Genomic DNA, 20,731 nt, shown 5'->3' on the forward strand with positions numbered 1-20,731 from the left:
GGGGCTGCAACCTCGCATACTCTACATAAACATGGAACACGGACTCCTCTAGACCGCAGAAATTACAGGCGGCCTGGGAGCCCATGAACCGATGTAAAAATTTATTGCACGGGACTGCTCTATGCGACACCCTCCAGGCCAAGTCCCCAATAAATAAGGGGAGGACTCCTGCGTAGAGAGCACTCAATTGGGGACCCCTGCCTCCTCCGGACAGTGGGATGGTGCACCATGGCGTGTCCGGACGGCAGATGAGGATGCCAATGTGGAGAGTGTGCAAGAGCGGCCCGTACAGGAATCCCCTCTACGCAGAACTGAAAGGCACGGAGGGGATTTCCCGGAGGAAGCACAAGTTGTGAGGCGCTGGCTCCCGGGGGAGGTTTCGGGGCTTGGCGCTGATGAGGAATTCCATCCGGATGGGGGTCAGTTCGGATGGGATCGCCCCGCGTGGTTGATCCTCCTCAACACACCTAATGGAGTCAGGGCCCAACGCTGTTTTTAGCGACTCGATGGTATCGGCCGCACACCGGACGTCAGCCCAGGATAGGCGCCATGCCAGCTTGTCTGGCACCATCCAGCCCGCTCCTCCGCCATCGAGCAGGTCCCTGACCCTGGTCACCTTGCCAGACACAGCCCTCTCATCCACCTGCCACCTAAATCCACGGTCGTGGCGGTACAGATTCCTGAGCAGCGGCTCCCGAAGAACAGCCACCACTCCAGATGGTGGAGAGCTGTGCTTGGTGGCGACTCTATTCCAGACCCTGATGAATTCCTGGTAAAAGACAGACAGCCCTTGCATGGCGGTCCTGACGCCCCCCAGGCTCACAAACAGGAGCTGCGTGTCATAATTGAGCCTGTACTGCTGGCGGAAGAAATACGTTGCCAGCGCACGCCACCTAGGAGGGGGCTCAACCTAGAGGTATCTCTGCAGAGTCTGAAGACGGAAAGTCGCATGCTAGGTGCTGACGCACACCAACGCCTGACCGCCCTCCCTAAGCGGGCGACTCAAGACCGCCGCAGAGACCCAGTGCTTCCTGTTGTTCCAGAAGAAGTCCACCAGCTTCTTCCGTATCTTGGCGACAAACACAGGGGGAGCGGTCAAAGTAAGCAGCCGGTACCACAGCATAGCGGCCACCAGCTGGTTTATGACTAGCGCTCGACCCCTGTAAGACAGCACCGGGAGCAGTCCTGTCTAACGCCCTAGGCGAGAGGCGACCTTGGTCTCCAGCTCTTGCCAGTTCGCCGGCCAGGCTTCCTCCTCAGGGTTAAGGTAGACTCCCAGATAGAGGAGATGGGTCGTGCTCCAGGCAAAAGGCCTGAACTCCTCCGGCAGGGAGTGCACCCGCCACTGACCCACCAGGAGTCTGGAACATTTCTCCCAGTTGATCCTGGCGGAGGATGCGGCCGAATAAATCTCCTGGCACTCACGCATCCTCCGCAGGTCAGCGGGATCCTCGACCATGAGGAGCACGTCATCGGCGTAAGCCGAGAGGACGACCTTGCAGAGCCAGTCCCGTCAACCCCTTCCGCAAGAGGCGCAGGAAAGGCACCACGCATACGGCATATAACTGGCCGGATATGGGCATCCTGGCTCACCTCTCTCCCAAAACGAAGGGGCGTCGTCAAAGACCTGTTAACCTTAATCAGACACTCTGCGGCGGTGTACAAAAGTCAGATCCAGGCGATGAAATGTGTCCCGAACCCGAAAGCACGCAGAGTTTTGATAAGATACTCGTGATCTACCCTTTGGAATGTCTTCTCCTTATTTATGAAAAGGAAGGCAACTGACAGACCAGCCCTCCCCGAATGGTGGACCAGGTCCCGGACCAGATGGAGCAACATCTCTACAACTATTTTGAGTTGTATCTGTAACACAAACATTAAATCAAGTGCCCCTTTGGTTTTTTTTGTTTTTTGGGGTTTTTTTTTTGAGGGTACCAGAAACACAAATTATACAAGTGCCCCCTGGCTAAAAGGGGGGGGGGGGCACTAAAACCCGGCAATAAAACAAATTAAACTTTAAAACATATAAAATCAAATTAAAATTTGGTTGCCGGGGGTAATGATGCACTCCAGTCCCTCCGGCGCCCACCTCTCACGGAAGGCCGCGAGCGTACCGATGGAAACCACGTGCTCCATCTCCAGGGACACCCTGGCTCGGATGTAACTGTGGAAGAGAGGCAGGCAGTCGGGCTGAACGACCTCCTCGACCGTCCACTGCCTGGACCGGCTGATGGCACCCTTGGCCGTGCCCAGGAGCAGTCCTACGAGGACGCCCTCGGACCTACCCGCTCTCCTCCGCACAGGGTGCCCAAAGATCAGGAGTGTGGGACTGAAGTGCAGCCAGAAATTGAGGAGCAGCCCCTTCAACTATTGGAAGAGGGGCTGCAACCTCGCACATTCAATACAACATCTGTACAACTTTTTCTGTTGTAAACAAAATTAAACAGTTAAATCGAGCGCCCCCTGATCTGGAAGACACTCCAAACACTTTTCAAGACCCTTTTTTGGTTTTTTTTTGGTTTATTTGTGGGGGGTTTTTGTGGGGTTTTTTGGGCACTAAAACACAAATATATACAAGTGCCCCCTATAAAAGGGGACGGGGACACTAAAACCCGGTAATAAAACAAATTTAACTTTAAAACATATAAAATCAAATTAAAATTTGTTTGCCGGGGGTGATGATGCACTCCAGTCCCTCCGGCGCCCACCTCTTGCGGAAGGCTGCGAGCGTACCGGTGGACACTGTGTGCTCCATCTCCAGGGACACCCTGGCTCGGATGTAAGCGCGGAAGAGAGGCAGGCAGTCGGGCTGAACGACCCCCTTGACCGCCCGCTGCCTGGACCGGCTGATGGCACCTTTGGCCTTGCCCAGCAGTCCTACGAGGAGGCCTTCGGACCTACCCGCTCCCCTCCACACAGGATGTCCAAAGATCAGAAGTGTGGGACTGAAGTGCAACCAGAATTTGAGGAGCAGCCCCTTCAAATATTGGAAGAGGGGCTGCAACCACGCACATTCAATACAACATCTCTACAAACCCGTGAGCATGCTCACAGGTGCATACATTACACCTACATTGCGCAGATTCACCAGAATGGTACTGGGGCTCAGCCCGGTAAATGAGGAGGACAGATTTCATAAACTTGGCTTGTAGTCCCTCGAATATGGAAGGTTAAGGGATGACCTGATTGAGTTGTTTAATATGATAAAAGGATTCGATAAGGTAGATATGGAGAAACTGTTTGCTCTGATATTGGAATCAAAAAACGAGGGGCACATAATCTTAAAATTAGAGCTAGACCAGTCAGGAATGAAATCAGGAACCACTTTTTCCATTCAAAGGGTACTAGAAATCTGGAATTCTCTCCTGCAAAAAGGCTGTGGATGATAGGACAATTGGAGCTCTCAAGACTGAGATCGATAGATGTTTGTTAGGTAAGGCTATCAAGGGATTTGGACCAAAGGTGGGTAAATGGAGTTGAGCTACAAATCAGCAATGGTCTAATTGGATGGCGGAGCAGGCTCGAGGAGCTGAATAGCCTACTCCTGTTCCTAATGTTCCTAGGATGCTCTGGATAGGCATTTGCTTGTGAATCCCCAACTCCTCCCCTGAGGAGGGGCCAGGTTGTCACGATTAGTAGCAAGTAACAGTAAATGTCTGTTTTATCTTTCTCTTTTTTATATATTTTTCAGCGTGATCAGTTGTAATTTGTTGCTGTCTAATGCATGACCTATGAGTCAGTCAGATGTATACTTTGCAAGGGAGACACTTTCAAGTATGGCAAGTGTACCACTTTGAGTTATGAGAGATATGGTAGATGCAAGTTCTTTTACTAGATGTATAGCTATAGTTCTGCGTATAGATCTAAGTTCAGTATATCTATATATTTGTTTTGTTATCTATTTAGGAATGGGATTAAAGGTTGCAAGGATAAATAAAGGCTGAAATGATCAAACATTCCATAGAACACATTGCTGCTGGGGAGTGGGGAATCCCATATTTGCTGGACAGTTGGACTTGATTGTATAGTGGAGACGTAGTCTGCAGTTTTGCTTGATTGGTCAAGGCATATTTATAGAAAATTTATCACTAGTGATCAAAGATCCAATGTATGTTGTACAAGGCATGTGAAAGAAGTGGGAATAATGAGCCAAATGGCCTTTCCTCTATCATGTTTTCTTATCTATGTATACATATCGGCCGGGATTTTTCTTACCTCGGTGGGTCCAGGGCTGGCGATGTTGGTGGCTGGTCTCAGCCCCAGTGCTGGCTCCATCGCGCTGTCTAAAATTAATTTACATTGGTAGGGCTTGTTATGCACACCCAACATATTTCCCGGGCCAATTAGAGGAAGCAGGTCTGGTGACATTATCCATGACGCATCAACAGCTGGTTTCCTTAAAGAGACCCTGGCCACCTTACTTTTGACATTTGTGCTGCCAGTGTTCTACAGTATTGGAGAGCTGAAAATATGGACAATCACTGCACGGAGGAAGAGGGCTGCATCCAGGTTCTCCCATGACTTCCTCCATATGCTTATGGAGGGGTTACAGCACGCAGAGAGGTTCTCTTCCCTTCTAATGGGCGGAAGACACCTCCCCCAGGAGACCAAAACAACCTGGTTGCACATTGCACAGGAAGGCACAAGCAGGGATGTCATCAGGATCATTAGATCAGAAAATGTGAGTACAAAGCCACACTCAACCTCATCCTGCTTTGCCTCTCATCACATCCCCATCACTCTGCCTTCCCTACCCTACTGCTGCACATCCTTACTCACACCAATTTACTTTGCACCTCCACCCATCCCCCTCTATCTACATTATCGCATCCCCATCTCATTAGCCACCCCTCACCCTCATTCTAGTGCAATCATACCAACTAACACAAGAGTAGCTGCTTGGGTCTTTTATCCAATGTTTATGTAAAGTTTCTATTAATATGCTGGCAAACATTGAAATCTTTATTTTCTACATTTTCTGGTCTTGGACAGATTTGTATGTGCCTTTGGAAGTGGCTTAGTGAGTTGCAATGAATGGTGAGACATAATGGTTCTCTCCGCAATGGTGATAAGTATGAAAGGAATGGCTTGGTCATTGTAGGGATACTTTATGGTGTTGGTGTGGGGTGGTGCCAACTTGGTGCATCATGTGGCAGCCAGGGTGTACAGTGTAAAATTAAGTAAATCTGGCCATGATGGGGCCATCCCTGGCCTCATGGGCAGCAATGTGGTCAGGTGCTGATGCCCTGTGTCCTGTGCAACATCAGGTGATTACGGAGAAGGTTGGTGTTTTTGTTGGTGCTGCTGATGTGCCTGATGCTGCTGGTGTTGGAGCTCATCATGGTCTGATTCTGAGGATCAAGGTGAGAGAGTATAAATGGCACCCTTGTTGATGGAAGAGAAGGCAGATAAAGTACAGATGACAGAAGCGATCTGTCAATGGTGAGAGAGGTAATGAGGTGAGAGAGGTAATGAGGTGAGACTGAATGGAGACATATGGAAAGACTTGCAACATGCTGAATCTGTTGTGGAAATGCAGTGAGGAACAGCTTGTGGCTGAGGAAAGTTATCTCTGTCAGGTGAGAGCTTTTAATGTACATTTGAAGCTGTCAAGTAATCAGCTGGAGCAATAAGCACTGAACTCCCATCTCAGGTTGACAGACGTGGTCACCAAACTGCGGGGTTCCCATGGCCATGAAGTTAAAGTTATAAAGTAAGGTTAAAAAAAATGCCTGTTAAAGGTCTGGTAAGTACATTGGGCTGGAATTTGATTTTTTTTAAAACCACCACCGCCCAAAAAAATGCTATGATTATTCTATTAAGAACAGCGGAAAATTAATCAAACAATGGAAAAAAAAGTCCGACCGGCGGGAAAAATTGGCATGGATTCTCGGCAGAAAACACGATTCTTGTCAAATTTCGTCCGAGGCTATGAGTTGGGCCTGGAGAGGGGGGGAAACATAAAAAGTATTTTACCAAATAACAAAACAAAAAAAAACAAAAAACAAAAATCGCAAAACATTCACAAGACCCTTTTTCTAGCGAATCGCTGCAAAAGAATTTTAAAATAACTGACCTTTTTTTTGCAGGGTTTCATACCGATTGATGGGGTACTCCAGCTGGTTTCTCCTCGGCATTTTTTTCCCCCCCAACTACAGATCATCGTTACCACCAAACTCAAGCGGCAGCGGTTTTTCCAGTGCTGCATGCCGGCGGTCTGCTCCCCAGCAGTATTTCAAAATCACCGGCAGAACACTTCGATGAAATTCCCACTGGGTGCTTTTCCACCAAAAACGAAGAAATACCGCTGAAAAACGTGACAGAACGCTGATGAAATTCCAGCGCATTATAATGAGTTTAATTGTATCGCCCGCCGCTGCCTATTGGGTCGGCTCAGCGCTGACAGACCAGACATTGGAAAGGTACATTGCGGCGGGTTGACAGCGGGTACCTGAAAACACTTCCCTACCCGACCCACCACCGATCCCGTCTCCTAACACCTTGGGAAATTCTGGCCACACACAAAGTTTCTGGAGATGCATGCCTATCAAAAATGCTGGGAGTTTCTTGTTTCAAAGATCTCTGAACTTTGCAAGAGAGGAAACTTGTTCTCAACCATCTGGAACTCATCATTGTCCTACTATTCCCTCTATTTTTCATTTGACTTATTTTCAGATTACTTCAGACAACAGGTAACTAACTATCAGAAGTATCAGTTATGGATAAAAAGATGTATCAAATGGATAATTGTAATGACAATGTTATAATTAGAATACAATTATAAAGCAATATTAAAGTTTGCTTTATTCTGTGTTTTGTTTTTATACATTGAAACATAGTCCATGCAACATGTTACATTATCAAATTCAATTTGAAGAATAGTAGCCATATGTAAAAACTTGACCCATATTTTACAGCCAACATATTTCCTAAAAACATTTTACCAACAGAGAGTAACCTTGAAAAATTTACATGTGAATCAATTGCATCTGAATGAAATAACTGAAATGAAATAATGAAAGCATTACTGTAGACATGCTATATTTCATATATTGGCGTCATAACTGCTGAAAATGTCTCCAAACAAGTGTTAGTCCTTATAAGCACCAGTAAAGCCAGAGGAACAGATCACATGAAATACAACATTAACATGGAGGAAGTTTACTATTTGTGACCATTGTGATACAAAGGCTCAAGTATCTTTTTTGTGCTGTACAGATTCAGAGTGTGGAGCTTTCTCTAATAACTCCGTTTTCAGATCTGGAACTCTGTTCTCAGTGGTCTGACTACAGTGAGACATTGACGAAACTGCAGCATATGTGCACATAGATGCTTGACCCATATGGGATGATTTTGTGTCAGGGCCATTTGGAGTAGTGTTGTTCAGGTCAGAAGTTGAAAGTGGTTTCTCTTGTAATGTCTGTTCAAGCGAACATCCTTGTGTAAGCTGTTCTCTCTCTTTAGTATTTCGCCATTTCATTCTTCGATTCTGGAACCAAATTTTTACCTTTGAGTTGAAAACATCAATAACAGCATTAGTATTAATAACATAAGTAACAATGGATGGCATGCAGTTCATTTCTCTAAACCAAGTAGGCATTAATGAAAGTTTAATCTAAATAATATTAAAATTACATAGTTGGAAAGAATTTGCATGGAGCTGTTACCTATTTGGAAGTCCTAGACAAAAACAAAAGTCTCTCTTAAGAAATAAAGAAAATCCAAAACTTCTGTAAATATTGAACTAAAGACTGAAAATAAGCAACCAATTGTGACATATTACAGCATTACAGAATGATGTAAAACTCCCTATAAAGACATTTTCAATAGTTTCCACTCCTGAATGGAGGATTGCAATGTAAGAGACGATCCTTGCATTCCCAGTAATTTGCTTAAAAGAAGTGGTCATCAGCATTATTCACAGTCCCCTGACTTAAAAGTGACCAAAAATATTTAATATATGAATAGACCACCCATAATGCATTATCATGCGCACATTGTGTTTGTGTTATCAGATTTTTTAAAATATTCTCCTTTATCTCCCACATAAAGAGTAATAAGTTTAAAATCTGTCCTTAGCAGACCACAGAACTGCCTTGCTTTGACTGGCTATGCTTTTCAGCAGTTGGACTATCACACCACAACGAAGAGCCCAACTGCAGCAGAAATCCTGTGCCATAGGAGAGGGTAGCACTTCATTGGGTTGTAATGACACTTTCCCTGGAGAAATCTGACAATGACTACTGAGGCCTCCAAACTAAAGGCGGATGTGTGATGATGTGTGACTCCAATGGGGAACAGTTGGAACACAGCAACAAATAATATAAATAAAACAATGTGATTAAAAGGAATGTACATATAACTCAATTTGGTGGCACTGTCAGCTTTGGCACACTCTGCAGCTTGGGTATATAATCTGTATGCATTTTGTATTTGGAAATATTTTTGTGGTCTAGGTACTCATTTGTTATATTTGTGGATATCTACTTCGGTAATGTCTAATAAATGAGCTCCATGCCTGATTCGTGATACTAATGCAGCTATAAAAACTGAGCGCCTCTCAAATCCACCCATTGTTCTCTTTTTTTTTTAAATTACCATATACGCTTGTGGGCTTGTGAAGCAAGCCTAGATTTTCCAATTAGGGCAGACATCCAATAGGGTGGGATTTGCACCTGCCACACAGGTATGCCCCTGACCCTGGCAGAACATCTGACTCTGGAGTCATTAGTATATTGGAGACTGATACACTGCCCTTCGGCAAGATGTTGTGGCAAACTCCAGCAACAAGTATACAGGCCTTGAGCCTGAAATAAACCTCTTTGGCTCCTCTGCCTACAGGAGTACCCTGGACACCTGGGCCTAACGGGCAACCCTTGCATCCATCATTCTGAAGACGTAAATGCAAGTAGTACATTGGAGGGGCTATTTTCCTCATTTGCATATCTTTTGCATATAGGTTGGCACATCTTATGTCATCGCACCTGCCCACCAGGAAGTGGAGGGGACAGTGTATGGTCAGGGAGACAGTTGAGCATATCCTGGAGCCCCAACATAATGTATTGTATAATTTATATACTTTGTCTCATCGCACTGAATGTAACCCTGCATTGCAGTATTTCTTCTGCAAGCATTGCATCATATGAATTTTTCTTTCTCAAATGTAAAATATGAACATATGGAATATGGTTTTTGTTAATTGATTGCTATTCAGTCAGTTTAAGATGCTGACATATAGTACCTGTGAATCTTTAAGCCCAAGGTGTGTGGCCAGTTTCTTCCTGTCTGTTTTGCTGATGTATTTCTGTTTCTGAAAGGTTTTCTCCAGTGCTTTCCTTTGCTCCTCAGAAAAGACCACTCTGCGCAGGATTCCTCTTCGCACTTTGCTGTGACTAACCTGGGGCCAAAGAGGAAATTCACAGCTCCTGAAAGAACTGCTGACTAGGGAGTAAAATAAATATATTTAGGAATATAGGCAGTTTTAAGAACAGAAAAGGGCCACTTGACCTGCAATACTTCAGTTTTGTTAAAATATACCTACTTTGGTTGTACAACAGGGAAGTGATGTTCCTACTTGTTGGTGTGTAGACCCTTTAGGCCGTTTGGTTAATCTCAAACCTATCCCTCAATCACCTCTTTCTCCAGAAACATATCCAGTTGCATCTTGGATTTGTTTATATGTCTTGCATCAGTAATATTCCATGCTAATTTATTCCATACAAGGAAGATTTCATGACTTAAACGTGCACAGCTTTTCACAATGGGAGCATAAATCAGCAATGCAGGCACTGAGGTCAGTGCTCCCTGCATGATTTTCAATCCACTCCTGTCATGCAATGCTCAGTGCTGGGAATGCTGATTCATACAATTTACCCTTTTGCCAATTATCCTTCCTGTGAAATGCTTCTGTGTACTGCTAATTTAAAAATGATGTCTGTTGAACCCTTCGTTATTATGAGCAAGTTGTCTGCATCAACTTTATCAATCCCATTCAGAATCAAAATAAGCCCAACTTTCTTAAACTTTCCTCATAACTTAATACCAGAGATTTAGTCATATTTTTGTTAAAATGGGATATCAACAACAACTTATATTTATATAGCACCTTTAACATAATAAAACATTCCAAGGCACTTCACAGGAGTGCTATGAAAAAGAAAAATTGACACCGTGTCATATAAGGAGATGTTAGGGCAGATGATGATCATCAGCATCATAGGCAGTCCCTCGGAATCGAGGAAGACTTGCTTCCACTCTAAAAGTGAGTTCTCAGGTGGCTGTACAGTCCAATGCGGGAATTACAGTCTCTGTCACAGGTGGGGCAGACAGTTGTTGAAGGAAAGGGTGGCAGATGATCAAAAGCTTGGTTAAGGAGTGTCTTCAAGGAGGAAAGAGAAGTATAGAGGTGGAGAGATTTAGGGAGGGAATTCCAGAGCTTAGGACCTAGGCAGCTGAAGGCACGACCGCCAATGGTGGAGCATTTAAAATTGGGAATGTTTAAAAGTCCAGAATAGGTGGAGAGCTGAAGTCTAGGGGAATTATAGGGCTGGAGGAGATTATAGAGATAAGGAGGAGCGAGGCCATGGAGGCATCAGTTCTAAACTTCCAATAATTGTAACACCAAGCCCAACTTTGAGAATAGTTTTTCTTTCAACACATAACATTTCCTTTCTCAATACCAGTGAAGCATTGCGATGGTCAGGATTTTTGAACGGCAAATCTAGATGCATTGAGAAACTAAAAATTACCAATTTGGTTTAATTTGTGATTCATTGCGTGTTTGTATTTTTCACCCACACTTGCTTGGATTTCCACCCACTCCTCCAACCTTCACTCTAGGCCTTGAACGTATAATCTAGGCTTTTGCTAGAGTGTAATATAGAAGGAGTTCTGCAGTACTGTTCTTCGGCTGAGATGTTAAACCAGTGTCCTTTCTTGATCAGCCATAATCTTATTGAATGGCCGAGCATGCTCGTGGGCCGTATGGCCTACTCCTGCTCCTATTTTTTATGTTCTTATGTTTCTGCCTGTTCCAGTAGATCAGGTTGAGTTAAGGATCCTGTGGCATTATTCAAAGAAAAGCACAGAGTTCTACTGGTCTCCTAGCTAACATTCCCTTGACCCAATGCTGCCAAAATGAAATAACTAGTTATTTGTTCGGAACTTATGGGGCACAAGTGCCTGCCAAGTGTGTCTAAATAGTGACTGCTTAAGTAATTCATTGTACCTTGGTGTCATATTTGACCCTGAAATGAGCTTTCGATCACATAACCGCAGCATAAGTGCCTATTTCCACCTCTATAACATCGCCTATCTCCGCCCTTGCCTCAGCTCATCTGCTGCTGAATGCCCTCATTCATGCCTTTGTTACCTCTAGACTTGATTATTCCAACACACTCTTGGCTGGCATCCCACATTCTACCTTACGCAAACTAGAGGTTATCCAAAACTCGGCTGCCGTGTCCTAACTCGCACCAAGCCCCGCTCGCTTACCTACTTCTAGTTAAGCAACGTCTCAATTTCAAAATTCTCATCCTTATTTTTAAATCCCTCGATGGCCTCGCACCTTCCTATCTCTGCAATCTCCTCCAGCCCCACAACCCCTGGGATGTCTGCGCTCATCTAATTCTGCCCTCTTGAGCATCCCTGATTATAATTGCTCAACCATTGGTGGCTGTGCCTTCTGTTGCCCAGGCCCCAAGCTCTGGAACTCCCTGTCTAAACCTCTCCACCTCTATCTCTCTTTCCTCCTTCAAGATGCTCCTTAAAACCTATTTCTTTGACCAAGCTTTTGGTCACCTGCGCTAATTTCGACTTATGCAGCTCGGTGTCAATTTTTAAAATTTCATAATACTTCTGTGAAGCGCTTTGGGACGTTTCACTATGTTAAAAGTGCTATTTAAATACAAATTGTTGTTGTTGTATGTGAAGCACGTTGGCATGTTTCTGACAGGCGTGATAAGGTGCCATATAAATGCACATTTGTGGTCTTCTTCCCACTCTGCTCTTGGATTGGCATTGCCTAGTTACAGTACATGCAGATGTTGCCACTTACGGACAGAAATTTTATTTTGTGTTATGCGTTCAGTTTACATTCTAATCTGGATTATAATCTTATTTCTTAGGTATTTGATGGTGGAAAATATGATTTTTTTCTGTTTTATATGGAGTAATTGGTGAACAGTATCACATACAGTGTGTCATTCTTAACAAAACAAATTTAGAATGAGAAATTGCAGAATATCTCATTTGTGAACATCTTATACTTAAATTTAATTTATGGTGATTGAATAAGTAATCTTCTGTTCTTATTACTCAGGATCCCATGCATTTGTACCGGTGTTTTGGGTTCATATTTTCTAATTCCACCTGTTTTTTTTCCAGGAAAACCATGACAATAACTGGTTGAATACCCTAATATTAATTAGAATTAATTTTCATCAGAATGCTTAGTGATTTTTTTTCCAAAATCTGGCTGAACTTTACAAAAATAATATCCCTATTACACAATGCATTAATTATTAATAGTTAAAGAACTAAAACATTCTCAATGCAACAAGCCATTGATATCACCTCCCCAAAATAGTCAATAATTAATAGATTACTCTAGAACCATCCTTCTCTCTGTTTTCCACCAGATGGAGATTTTCAAGTTATTTTCTTACACTGTATGATAAAGTCAATGAATTTTGAACCATGTATATTTAGAGATATGAATTCTCATGAACCATGAGGACAATCCCACCTTGGTGCTCAGTGGAAGCCTCCTTCAAGTATCTGCTCACATATCAAGTATTAAATAAAGCATAAATGTGGCCTGCAACATCAAGTAAATAAAACTATTGAAGTGAAATATTTATGGAATAATGTTATATAAAGCTAAACCTAAAATAAAAAATCAAGTTTGTCATATTATATGCTAGTGGGTTAATTAGCTAAATAAATGCAAAAGCCAAGTTTGAATAACATTCATAGAATTATGTCTGATATTACTGAAAGTCAGGAGATGCACAAATTAAATTACTATCACTATCATAACTGATTTTGGGCATTATTTACATGTAATTGTGCGTGTCATTACTAAAGCTAAAAGTCCTGTGCAATGGTTGTACAACAAATCAATACGAGTCCATTATGCAGACTACCTTGGTTGGTCACAAGTTTGTTTAGCTTCCTTAATTTCACTATGAGATCCATGAATCCAAGGAACATTGACTGTTAATGGAGGAAGATCTATATCATTCATAAAGGGACTCTATTTTAATAAACTGATCCAACCAGTTATAATGAAATTTGGACAATTGTTTTCGGTCCCCAATACAAACTCCGTTCCCTAGCCACTGACTCCATTCCTCTCCCGAACATTTGTTTGAGGCTGAATCACACTGACTGCTTATTTCCACTTCCATAACATTGCCCGTCTCTGCCCTTGCCTCAGCTCATCCACTGCTGAAACCCTCATCCATGCCTTTGTTACCTCTAGACTTGACTATTCCAGCACACTCCTGGCTGGTCTTCCATGTTCTAACCCACGTAACCCTGAGGTCATCCAAAACTCGGCTGCCCGTGACCTAACTCATACCAAGTCCCACTCACCCATCACCCGCATGTTCGCTAATCTACATTGGCTCCTGGTCAATTTCAAGATTCTCATCCTTGTTTTCAAATTCCTCCATGGCCTCACCCCTCCCTATCTCTGTAATCTCCTCCAGCCCCACCCAGAGATATCTGCACTCCTCTAATTCTGCCCTCGAACATCCCTGATTATAATCACTCAACCATCGGTGACCGTGCCTTCTGTTGCCTAGGCCCTAAGCTCTGGAATTCCCTCCCTAAAACTTTCCGCCTCGCCGCCTCTCTTTCCTCCTTTAAGACGTTCCGTAAAACCTACCTCTTTGACCAAGCTTTTGATCACCTGCCCTAATTTCTCTTTATATGGCTTAGTGTCAAAAGTGTTGTCATATAATACTCCTGTGAAGTGCCTTGGGATGTTTTACTATGTTAAAGTTGCTATATAAATTCAAGTTGTTGTTGACTAGGCTGAAAAGGCAAAACACACTACAGGTACAATAAAAACACAAATCTTCCCAATTACTGGAGCTCGCTACTCTAGTATCAATCATTGTTCGGTGAACAAATAAAGCAATCTATACAGGAAGACAACCCTTATGCACATGAATATAAAATACAAACATACATGTAGTTTGCAAATATTTTCATTTAAAAACAGTAAAAATAACCTTAAATAGTTAAGTAAAAGCCAAATAAGCAATGCAAGATATTAAGCTCAGTATATTGCTGGATCCTGAGTTGAGCTTCCTCTCCCATGTACATTTTCATCACCAAGACCAACTTTTTCCATTTTCACAGTAATGCCCACTTCAGCCCTTAACTCCCCATATTATCATTGAGAGTCTAATCTATGCCTTTAGCACCTCAAAGTTCGGTAACATTCTTAACCAGAACCTCATCCCCAACCATTTCCATCCTCTACATGCTATAACTCAGTCATATTGCTACTGCCATAGTATTCGCTGATCAAAGCCCTGAGCTTCAATCACCTTGGTCCTCACCAAGCTCCCAATGCCCTTACAAAGACCCTTTTCTCTGTCTTCAAATGCCTCCATGGCTCACCCCATCCTATCTCCTAGACCGCCTTCAGCCCTATGTCCCCGTTGCATTCCTCTGACATAGGCCGACTCTGGATTCCCTTTCTTCTTTGCTCCATCACTGACGGACACTCTTTGGACCACTATGCCCCTGCCTTCTGGAATTCCCTCCCAAAATCCCTCCACCTATTCTGCTTTCATAAGCCTGAAGATTTCAACTGCTCTTTTGGTCCTGCCCCCTTCTACCTGTTCTTTCCCTCCCACTGAGTGTCCGTTTTCTTCTGCTGTTTGTTAAATGCTTGGAAGCATCTTTCCCATGTGAGGAGCACGATATAAATGCAAGTTGTTGTTGGGATAAGACAGCCAAAAGACTTGGGCTGGGGATTTGCTCACCATATAATCAAAAAAACTTAGCAATGTTTTTGCTTCTAAGCTCTGTTCATCCATTGACTTCTATTCAGGTAGACGGGGTCTACGCAAATCAGCTAAAGAAAGTCTATAAAAGTCGATTTCATTTATGTTTCAATGAACTGATCTCAATGATGGTGGTTCGCAGGATCCCCCAATGGAATGTGAGAGACAGGAGCGAAGACTAGCAAACAGAGCTTTATTTATGGCTGTACGAAAGGGCGCTTGACCCCTGTCCAGTGCTTTCTTAATGTAGGCTGATTTGGAAAGTTCATCTGCACTGTGAAAAATAGTGGCGAGGTCGCGTGTGGATGAAGAAAGTGAAAGTGGCGATTGGTCACGGTCCTGTTGGCCATTGTGTAGGAGCCATAGCCATGTAAAACGCTCTGTGGGAAAGTGGCAGCCCCCTGAAAACATCTCAGAGAGTCTCAGCTCATTAAACAGCCAGAATTTGCTGCCTCACTTGTCAAGAAGCATTCAAGTTGCCAACTCTCCTTTCGGAGTTTTTTTTAAGCTATTTAGTCACCGCAAATCTGAATTCACTTAACAGCCAGTTTGATTTAAAGTGACATTGCCTTTGGAAAGCCAGCAACATCATAAAAAAAACACCAGTGCCTTTAATAAATTTAATATTTGTAAGATGCTAATTTTCTCCTTTAAATACGTTTTATCCAATGGATTTAAAAATTATCTGCGCTATTTATAAATCATTTTTCCCCCGAGGGCAAATGGAGATACAATTAAATTTGCGAAAAACACTAGGATAGATTAAGCGCTGTTATTTAAATGCATCTTAAATAAAGTAATATATGTAATGTTGCTGTCTCTTTAAGCAACGCAAGTCACTGCGGAAACTTACAAAATGTCAGTGAGAAGACAGATTTGAAATACATTGAAATGCTGACGCATGAACTGTGAAGCTGTAATGTGGCGTTTGACTTGTAACCATTTTTCAGACCACATGAAATCGTATTGCTACGGTATACAAAACAAATCAAGCATTACTGATGCAGCACAAAAACTTACTCGGAAAAGCAGTGGGGGAGACCGGCTCCTGACAGGACCCACCACAGCAGGCCAAGAAGAGCTGGGGGAAACTCGGCAGGAAACATTTGGATAAAGCTACAAATAGTAAACCAAAAATGAGACAGTTTGTACAGCGCATTTCACCCAACTTACACGAAAAACTATTAAAATAGTTCTTAAAATGATTAACACTGAAATAATCTGCACACTAATGAGTCACTTCTCGTTAACATGTTCTATAAGACAAAAAGCAACAAATTTGTGAGGTTTAGGTGTGTTATCAGTTATGCGTGTGTTTTCACTGGGTATTCTGTATCTTATGATAGAATATTGTGCTGCAGTGGCTCGATGTTTAGTTAATTAGAATTGACAAACTTTACTCAACCCGAACGGAACCAGGCAAGTACGGAGAAACGGGCTCCAATGTTATGACCGGTCCTGACCAATCCTCATCCACTGGGGATTGAGTCTGGAAGTTAAAAGCGGAGTTCAAACTCCGTGTACGGTACTGCAGCATAGTGTTTATGTTTCTGGACTAGTAATCCAGAGACCTCGATTAATAATCTGGAAGAAATGAGTTCAAATCCCACCATGGCAGCTGGGGAATTTAAATTCAGTTCATTAAATAAATCTGGAATTAAAAAGCTAGTATCAGTAACGGTGACCATGAAACTACCTGATTGTTGTAAAAACACTGGTTCACTGATGTCCTTCAGGGAAGGAAATCTGTTGTCCTTACCTGGTCTGGCCTATGTGTGACTCCAGACCCACAGCAATGTGATGGACTCTTAACTGCCCTCTGAAATGGCCTAGCAAGCTTCACTCAATTGTACCAAACCGCTGTGACAAAGTCAGCACTGTGGGAGTAACTTCACCACAAGGACTGCAACGGTTCAAGAAGGTGGTTCACCACCACCTTCTCAAGGGTGGGCAATAAATACTGGCCTTGCCAGCGACCCCCATATCCTGTGAATGGAAAAGCATTAAATACTTCACCATAGTTTCAAAATATGTAAAAAAAACATTTTCTCGAGTAAATGAACTTTGTTTTTACCGTGTAAGTACATAATAGGTTGATTCCCTCTGTGCAATGTGTGACAAAAATAGTAACGCTGTTTATATGAGGTTGCTTGCCATAGCGCGCAGACTCTACAAGAGTTTCTCTTTAGCGATTTGAATACAAACTCAGTTCTTCGTCCTTAATTCTCAATATTAGGATTCAGGAATGGAGCGGAGAGGGGACCGACCCCCCCTTTCCCATAATAGTAAAAAGATCCCATACAAACTTTAATCAAATGGGCCATCTGTCTGCTTTTAAAAGTGACTCCACGGCAGGCTTGACGTGTGCTACAACCAGTGCAAACTCAAACTGATGCGAGACGGCCTCCCGGAGGGGATCGATCACTCGCTACTTAACTTTAATACACTTAGATCCACATCTTTTCCGTTTAAACCCATGTTGCAAAATTGGCAGTTCAACTGCAGCTAAGTTTTCAATTGTGCTCTGTAAGAAAGTTCAAGATAATTCGTGGCTTCGTGTCAATGAGACAGAGGAATAAACTGTTTGTCTTGATTATGGATGTTGTTAGGAAGGCGTGCAGAGTCACAGTAATACATGAATTTATTTGAAATAAAAAGAAAATGCTGGAAATACACAACAGATTGATCAGGACGCGGAAGAAGAAAATCGATTAGGATTTGATTGTCACACTGCTGAGTATTTCCCGTGTGTTCAGTTCTTTTTACTGTAAGTCAGCTTTTCTTTTTAATTTATGAATTTATTTCATATTTTTAGAATTGCATTTAAGGCAGGAAATAAAACATTTGAGTGGCGTTGTGAATTGTGGGGAGAGTAAAGTTAACACATTATAACATGATTTTTTAACGTTACCAAGGTCACACTAATTGAACAGCTCCTGTCGGTTAGATTACAGTTCTGGCGTGTATGGTGGAGCTGCATGGAAATATAGATTTATTTTCGTTAGTTTTCAAACATCCTTAAAGTGCACTGAAAAGTTAGAGGGGTTGTCATTTATTCAATACTCCCCCTCTTTCTGGAAGAACGCAAGTGTCATCTTAAATTTCTGTGACTTAAAAAATAAACTATGTTGGGATTGGTACTTGGCTACCGTGTTATGGTGCCAATTGATCCAAGTTTTACCACTGGTTAGGGAAAATGGAGTTGTGTGTGTGTGCAAAGGCGTGCGCATGTGTGGAGTCTCCCCGTCCATCTAAATGCTGGTTAAATTTTAATGCCGATAGGACAGTCTCTCTGCTAATATTAAAGTTTTTTCATAGATTTTTTTAAAGTTTTCTGGAGGCCAATATACATCCTTAAACTTTGCTGTAGCCATTGTAAAATGAAAGCAACATGACCATCTCCAAAAGGTGATCTCACGTCACTTGGCAAATCCAGATCTGGCGACTTCACACAGTTTGTATTGACGTGAAGCCAACCCCATTTCTCATATATGCAAAATATTTAGTAGAATTGGCCTATTACTGTTGCATTCCAAACACCTCTGGTTACATGGCTTTGTATATAATGATTGAAAAGTATAATTTGTCAGAAATTTTGGAATGGTGAATTTATTGTCTTAATTTTTCTGTACCTTTATGTGGTAAATGTAAAAGACATCTGGTCACCAACCTCAGTTTAGTATCTGTGCAATGTATGAAATTTGCAAGCATCAAGCCTAAGTCATACTGCAGAATGCATATTGTTGTAGGTCGCAGTGATGTGCATGTGCAGAGCTCAGCTCCCCAGGCAACACGTGTTTAATACACAAACAGAAAATGCTGCAAACACACAACAGGTCATTTCATACCTGTGGAAAAAACAGGTCAATGTTTGAGACTGAGGCAGAAACACTGCACTCACTGACAGTTCTCGTCTCAGAATTTGACTGGCCCGATGTGTGTTTCCAGCATTTTTGATTTTTTTCACTTTTTATTTGTAATAACCATTTTTACTGTTAGGAGAGCACGGGCAGGAACGTTTGCTTTCTCTGAACATTAAAACAATTCTAAATATCCTGGGAGATTCAAATGAAATTATTAAAATCTGGCTTTGCTTTGATACTGTATCCGGTGTGAACTCAAAGTGTGTGAGACGGCTTCCTACAATAGGGCTGTCATCACTTGGGTTTAGCACAGTCAGATCATTATATATAGTGCCACTCGCATTAATGGCTATCTGAATCTATTTTGCATCAGTGCCAAAGTGACAGTAAAATTTCTGCCTTAAAGTTCAAGATCTTCAAGCCTTAGTAATTTTAATTACTGTATTTTATTAAGTTAAACCTACAGAAACATTTACAGATGGACTTCAATAACATTATATAATCATTTAGAATAAACACTGATTTAGAATATTGGGTAAATTGCGCGCGGGAATTTCTGAATCATTATTAAGTCACCAGTAAGTTTAGTGTAATCTATTTTTAACTAGACGTGAACAATATAGAATAGGAGCATTTCTGGATGGAATATTTACAATTAAGATGCTAACAAAAGTCGTAGTTCAGAAATGGCACTGTCAAAACCAGTGAAAATATCAAACATTAAGGTCTTCGAGTAATATGAAGGTGATCTGCTGAATACAGTGAAATTGTGTGAAACCTTACCTATTTCAGGGTATGAAACTGTTTGGCTGGTGGAGGTGACTGGAGCAGGCTGGTTGTCTGAGGGGTTAACGAGCTGAAAGGAGGGTCTTGTAGGATGTGGACCTCCCGATGGGCCGATTTGTTCCGCAGTTTGGGGCACTTTCACTGGAACAGGGTTTGCAGGAATCGGTCGAAGTGGGGGGCTCAAGGGGCCATTTACCCGAAGCAAATTGTCAATTAGGAAACTTTTGCCCAAGTTGTGGAATGCAGGGAGCTGAGGGGAGTTCAAAAAAGGAGAGGAGCCCAGCACTTCCCAGGACACTGACGATGTTGCACTCAGACTGGGGAGCATGGTGAGAATGAACAAACCGAGGCAACGAATGTTTTTCTCTCTCTCTCACTCCAAATCAGTTACAAATACAAACGCATCTGAAGATGTGCCTCCCTCGCTGATAAGTAACTCTTCTGAATGTTGTAAGTTTTGAGAAAGTCTGGAGTGAGCCTTGCTGTCTCAGTGCAGGTTGTGATGCGATTGGCCGGAAGGTTTACATGTGATTGTGTATTGAGATTAGGAATGTAATTCTGATGGGACAGAAGGTGTGTCCACGTCATTCTTTACAGAGCAGAACTTCAACTGTAAGGGGAACTTTTTCCAATTATAATTAGGTTTCAAGTACTAACCACAGCAGGCGATTAAAGACCCAAGTGCTACTTTTCCCGTTAATGAACCAATCTTTACACTTTCTGCCGTATACTTAGGACAAGATTTCTAACCATACATTGAATGTGGCTGGAATCCTAATATACTACGTATTTTGCCTTAGATTTATAATTGTATCCATAAAATTATTTGTTAATCCGATTTATAACAATTAAAATCAAAAGAAAAGAAAACTTCAAACTAGCGTAAAAATAAAACTTCAACTGTGTTCTATCAATGCTACTTTCCGCGTGTGATTCTGGTGAAGACTGCTCTCTAATCTATACCCCAGACGATGCAATACTGACGACCTGAACTTCTGCAACAGTTCAGAGTTTAGTAAAAACTCAGGACATTTCTCAGGAACAAGAGTCACCCACCAC

At 42.5% G+C, this 20,731-nt stretch overlaps 1 protein-coding gene and 1 long non-coding RNA gene across 2 annotated transcripts in view; one reads left to right on the forward strand and one right to left on the reverse strand.

The window, feature by feature from the left end:
* LOC139280650 (uncharacterized) overlaps nucleotides 1–6,717 on the forward strand; it is a 275,728-nt gene extending 269,011 nt beyond the window's left edge. The window contains exon 4 of the long non-coding RNA XR_011596731.1: nucleotides 6,090–6,717. This is a non-coding gene — a long non-coding RNA (uncharacterized lncRNA). The remainder of the gene's footprint in view (nucleotides 1–6,089) is intronic.
* A 174-nt stretch (nucleotides 6,718–6,891) lies between these two features.
* Nucleotides 6,892–20,000, reverse strand: LOC139281524 (homeobox protein DBX2-like). Its single transcript, XM_070901692.1, has 4 exons — nucleotides 19,670–20,000; nucleotides 16,044–16,139; nucleotides 9,242–9,441; nucleotides 6,892–7,507 (listed from the first exon to the last, which is right to left on the reverse strand). Exons 1-4 carry the CDS (start codon nucleotides 19,998–20,000, stop codon nucleotides 7,193–7,195), a joined length of 942 nt encoding a protein of 313 aa, XP_070757793.1. The 3' UTR covers nucleotides 6,892–7,192.
* Between the last annotated feature and the right edge of the window lie 731 nt (nucleotides 20,001–20,731).

This window comes from Pristiophorus japonicus, chromosome 15 (genome assembly GCF_044704955.1).
Source record: "Pristiophorus japonicus isolate sPriJap1 chromosome 15, sPriJap1.hap1, whole genome shotgun sequence".
NCBI lineage: Eukaryota > Metazoa > Chordata > Chondrichthyes > Pristiophoridae > Pristiophorus > Pristiophorus japonicus.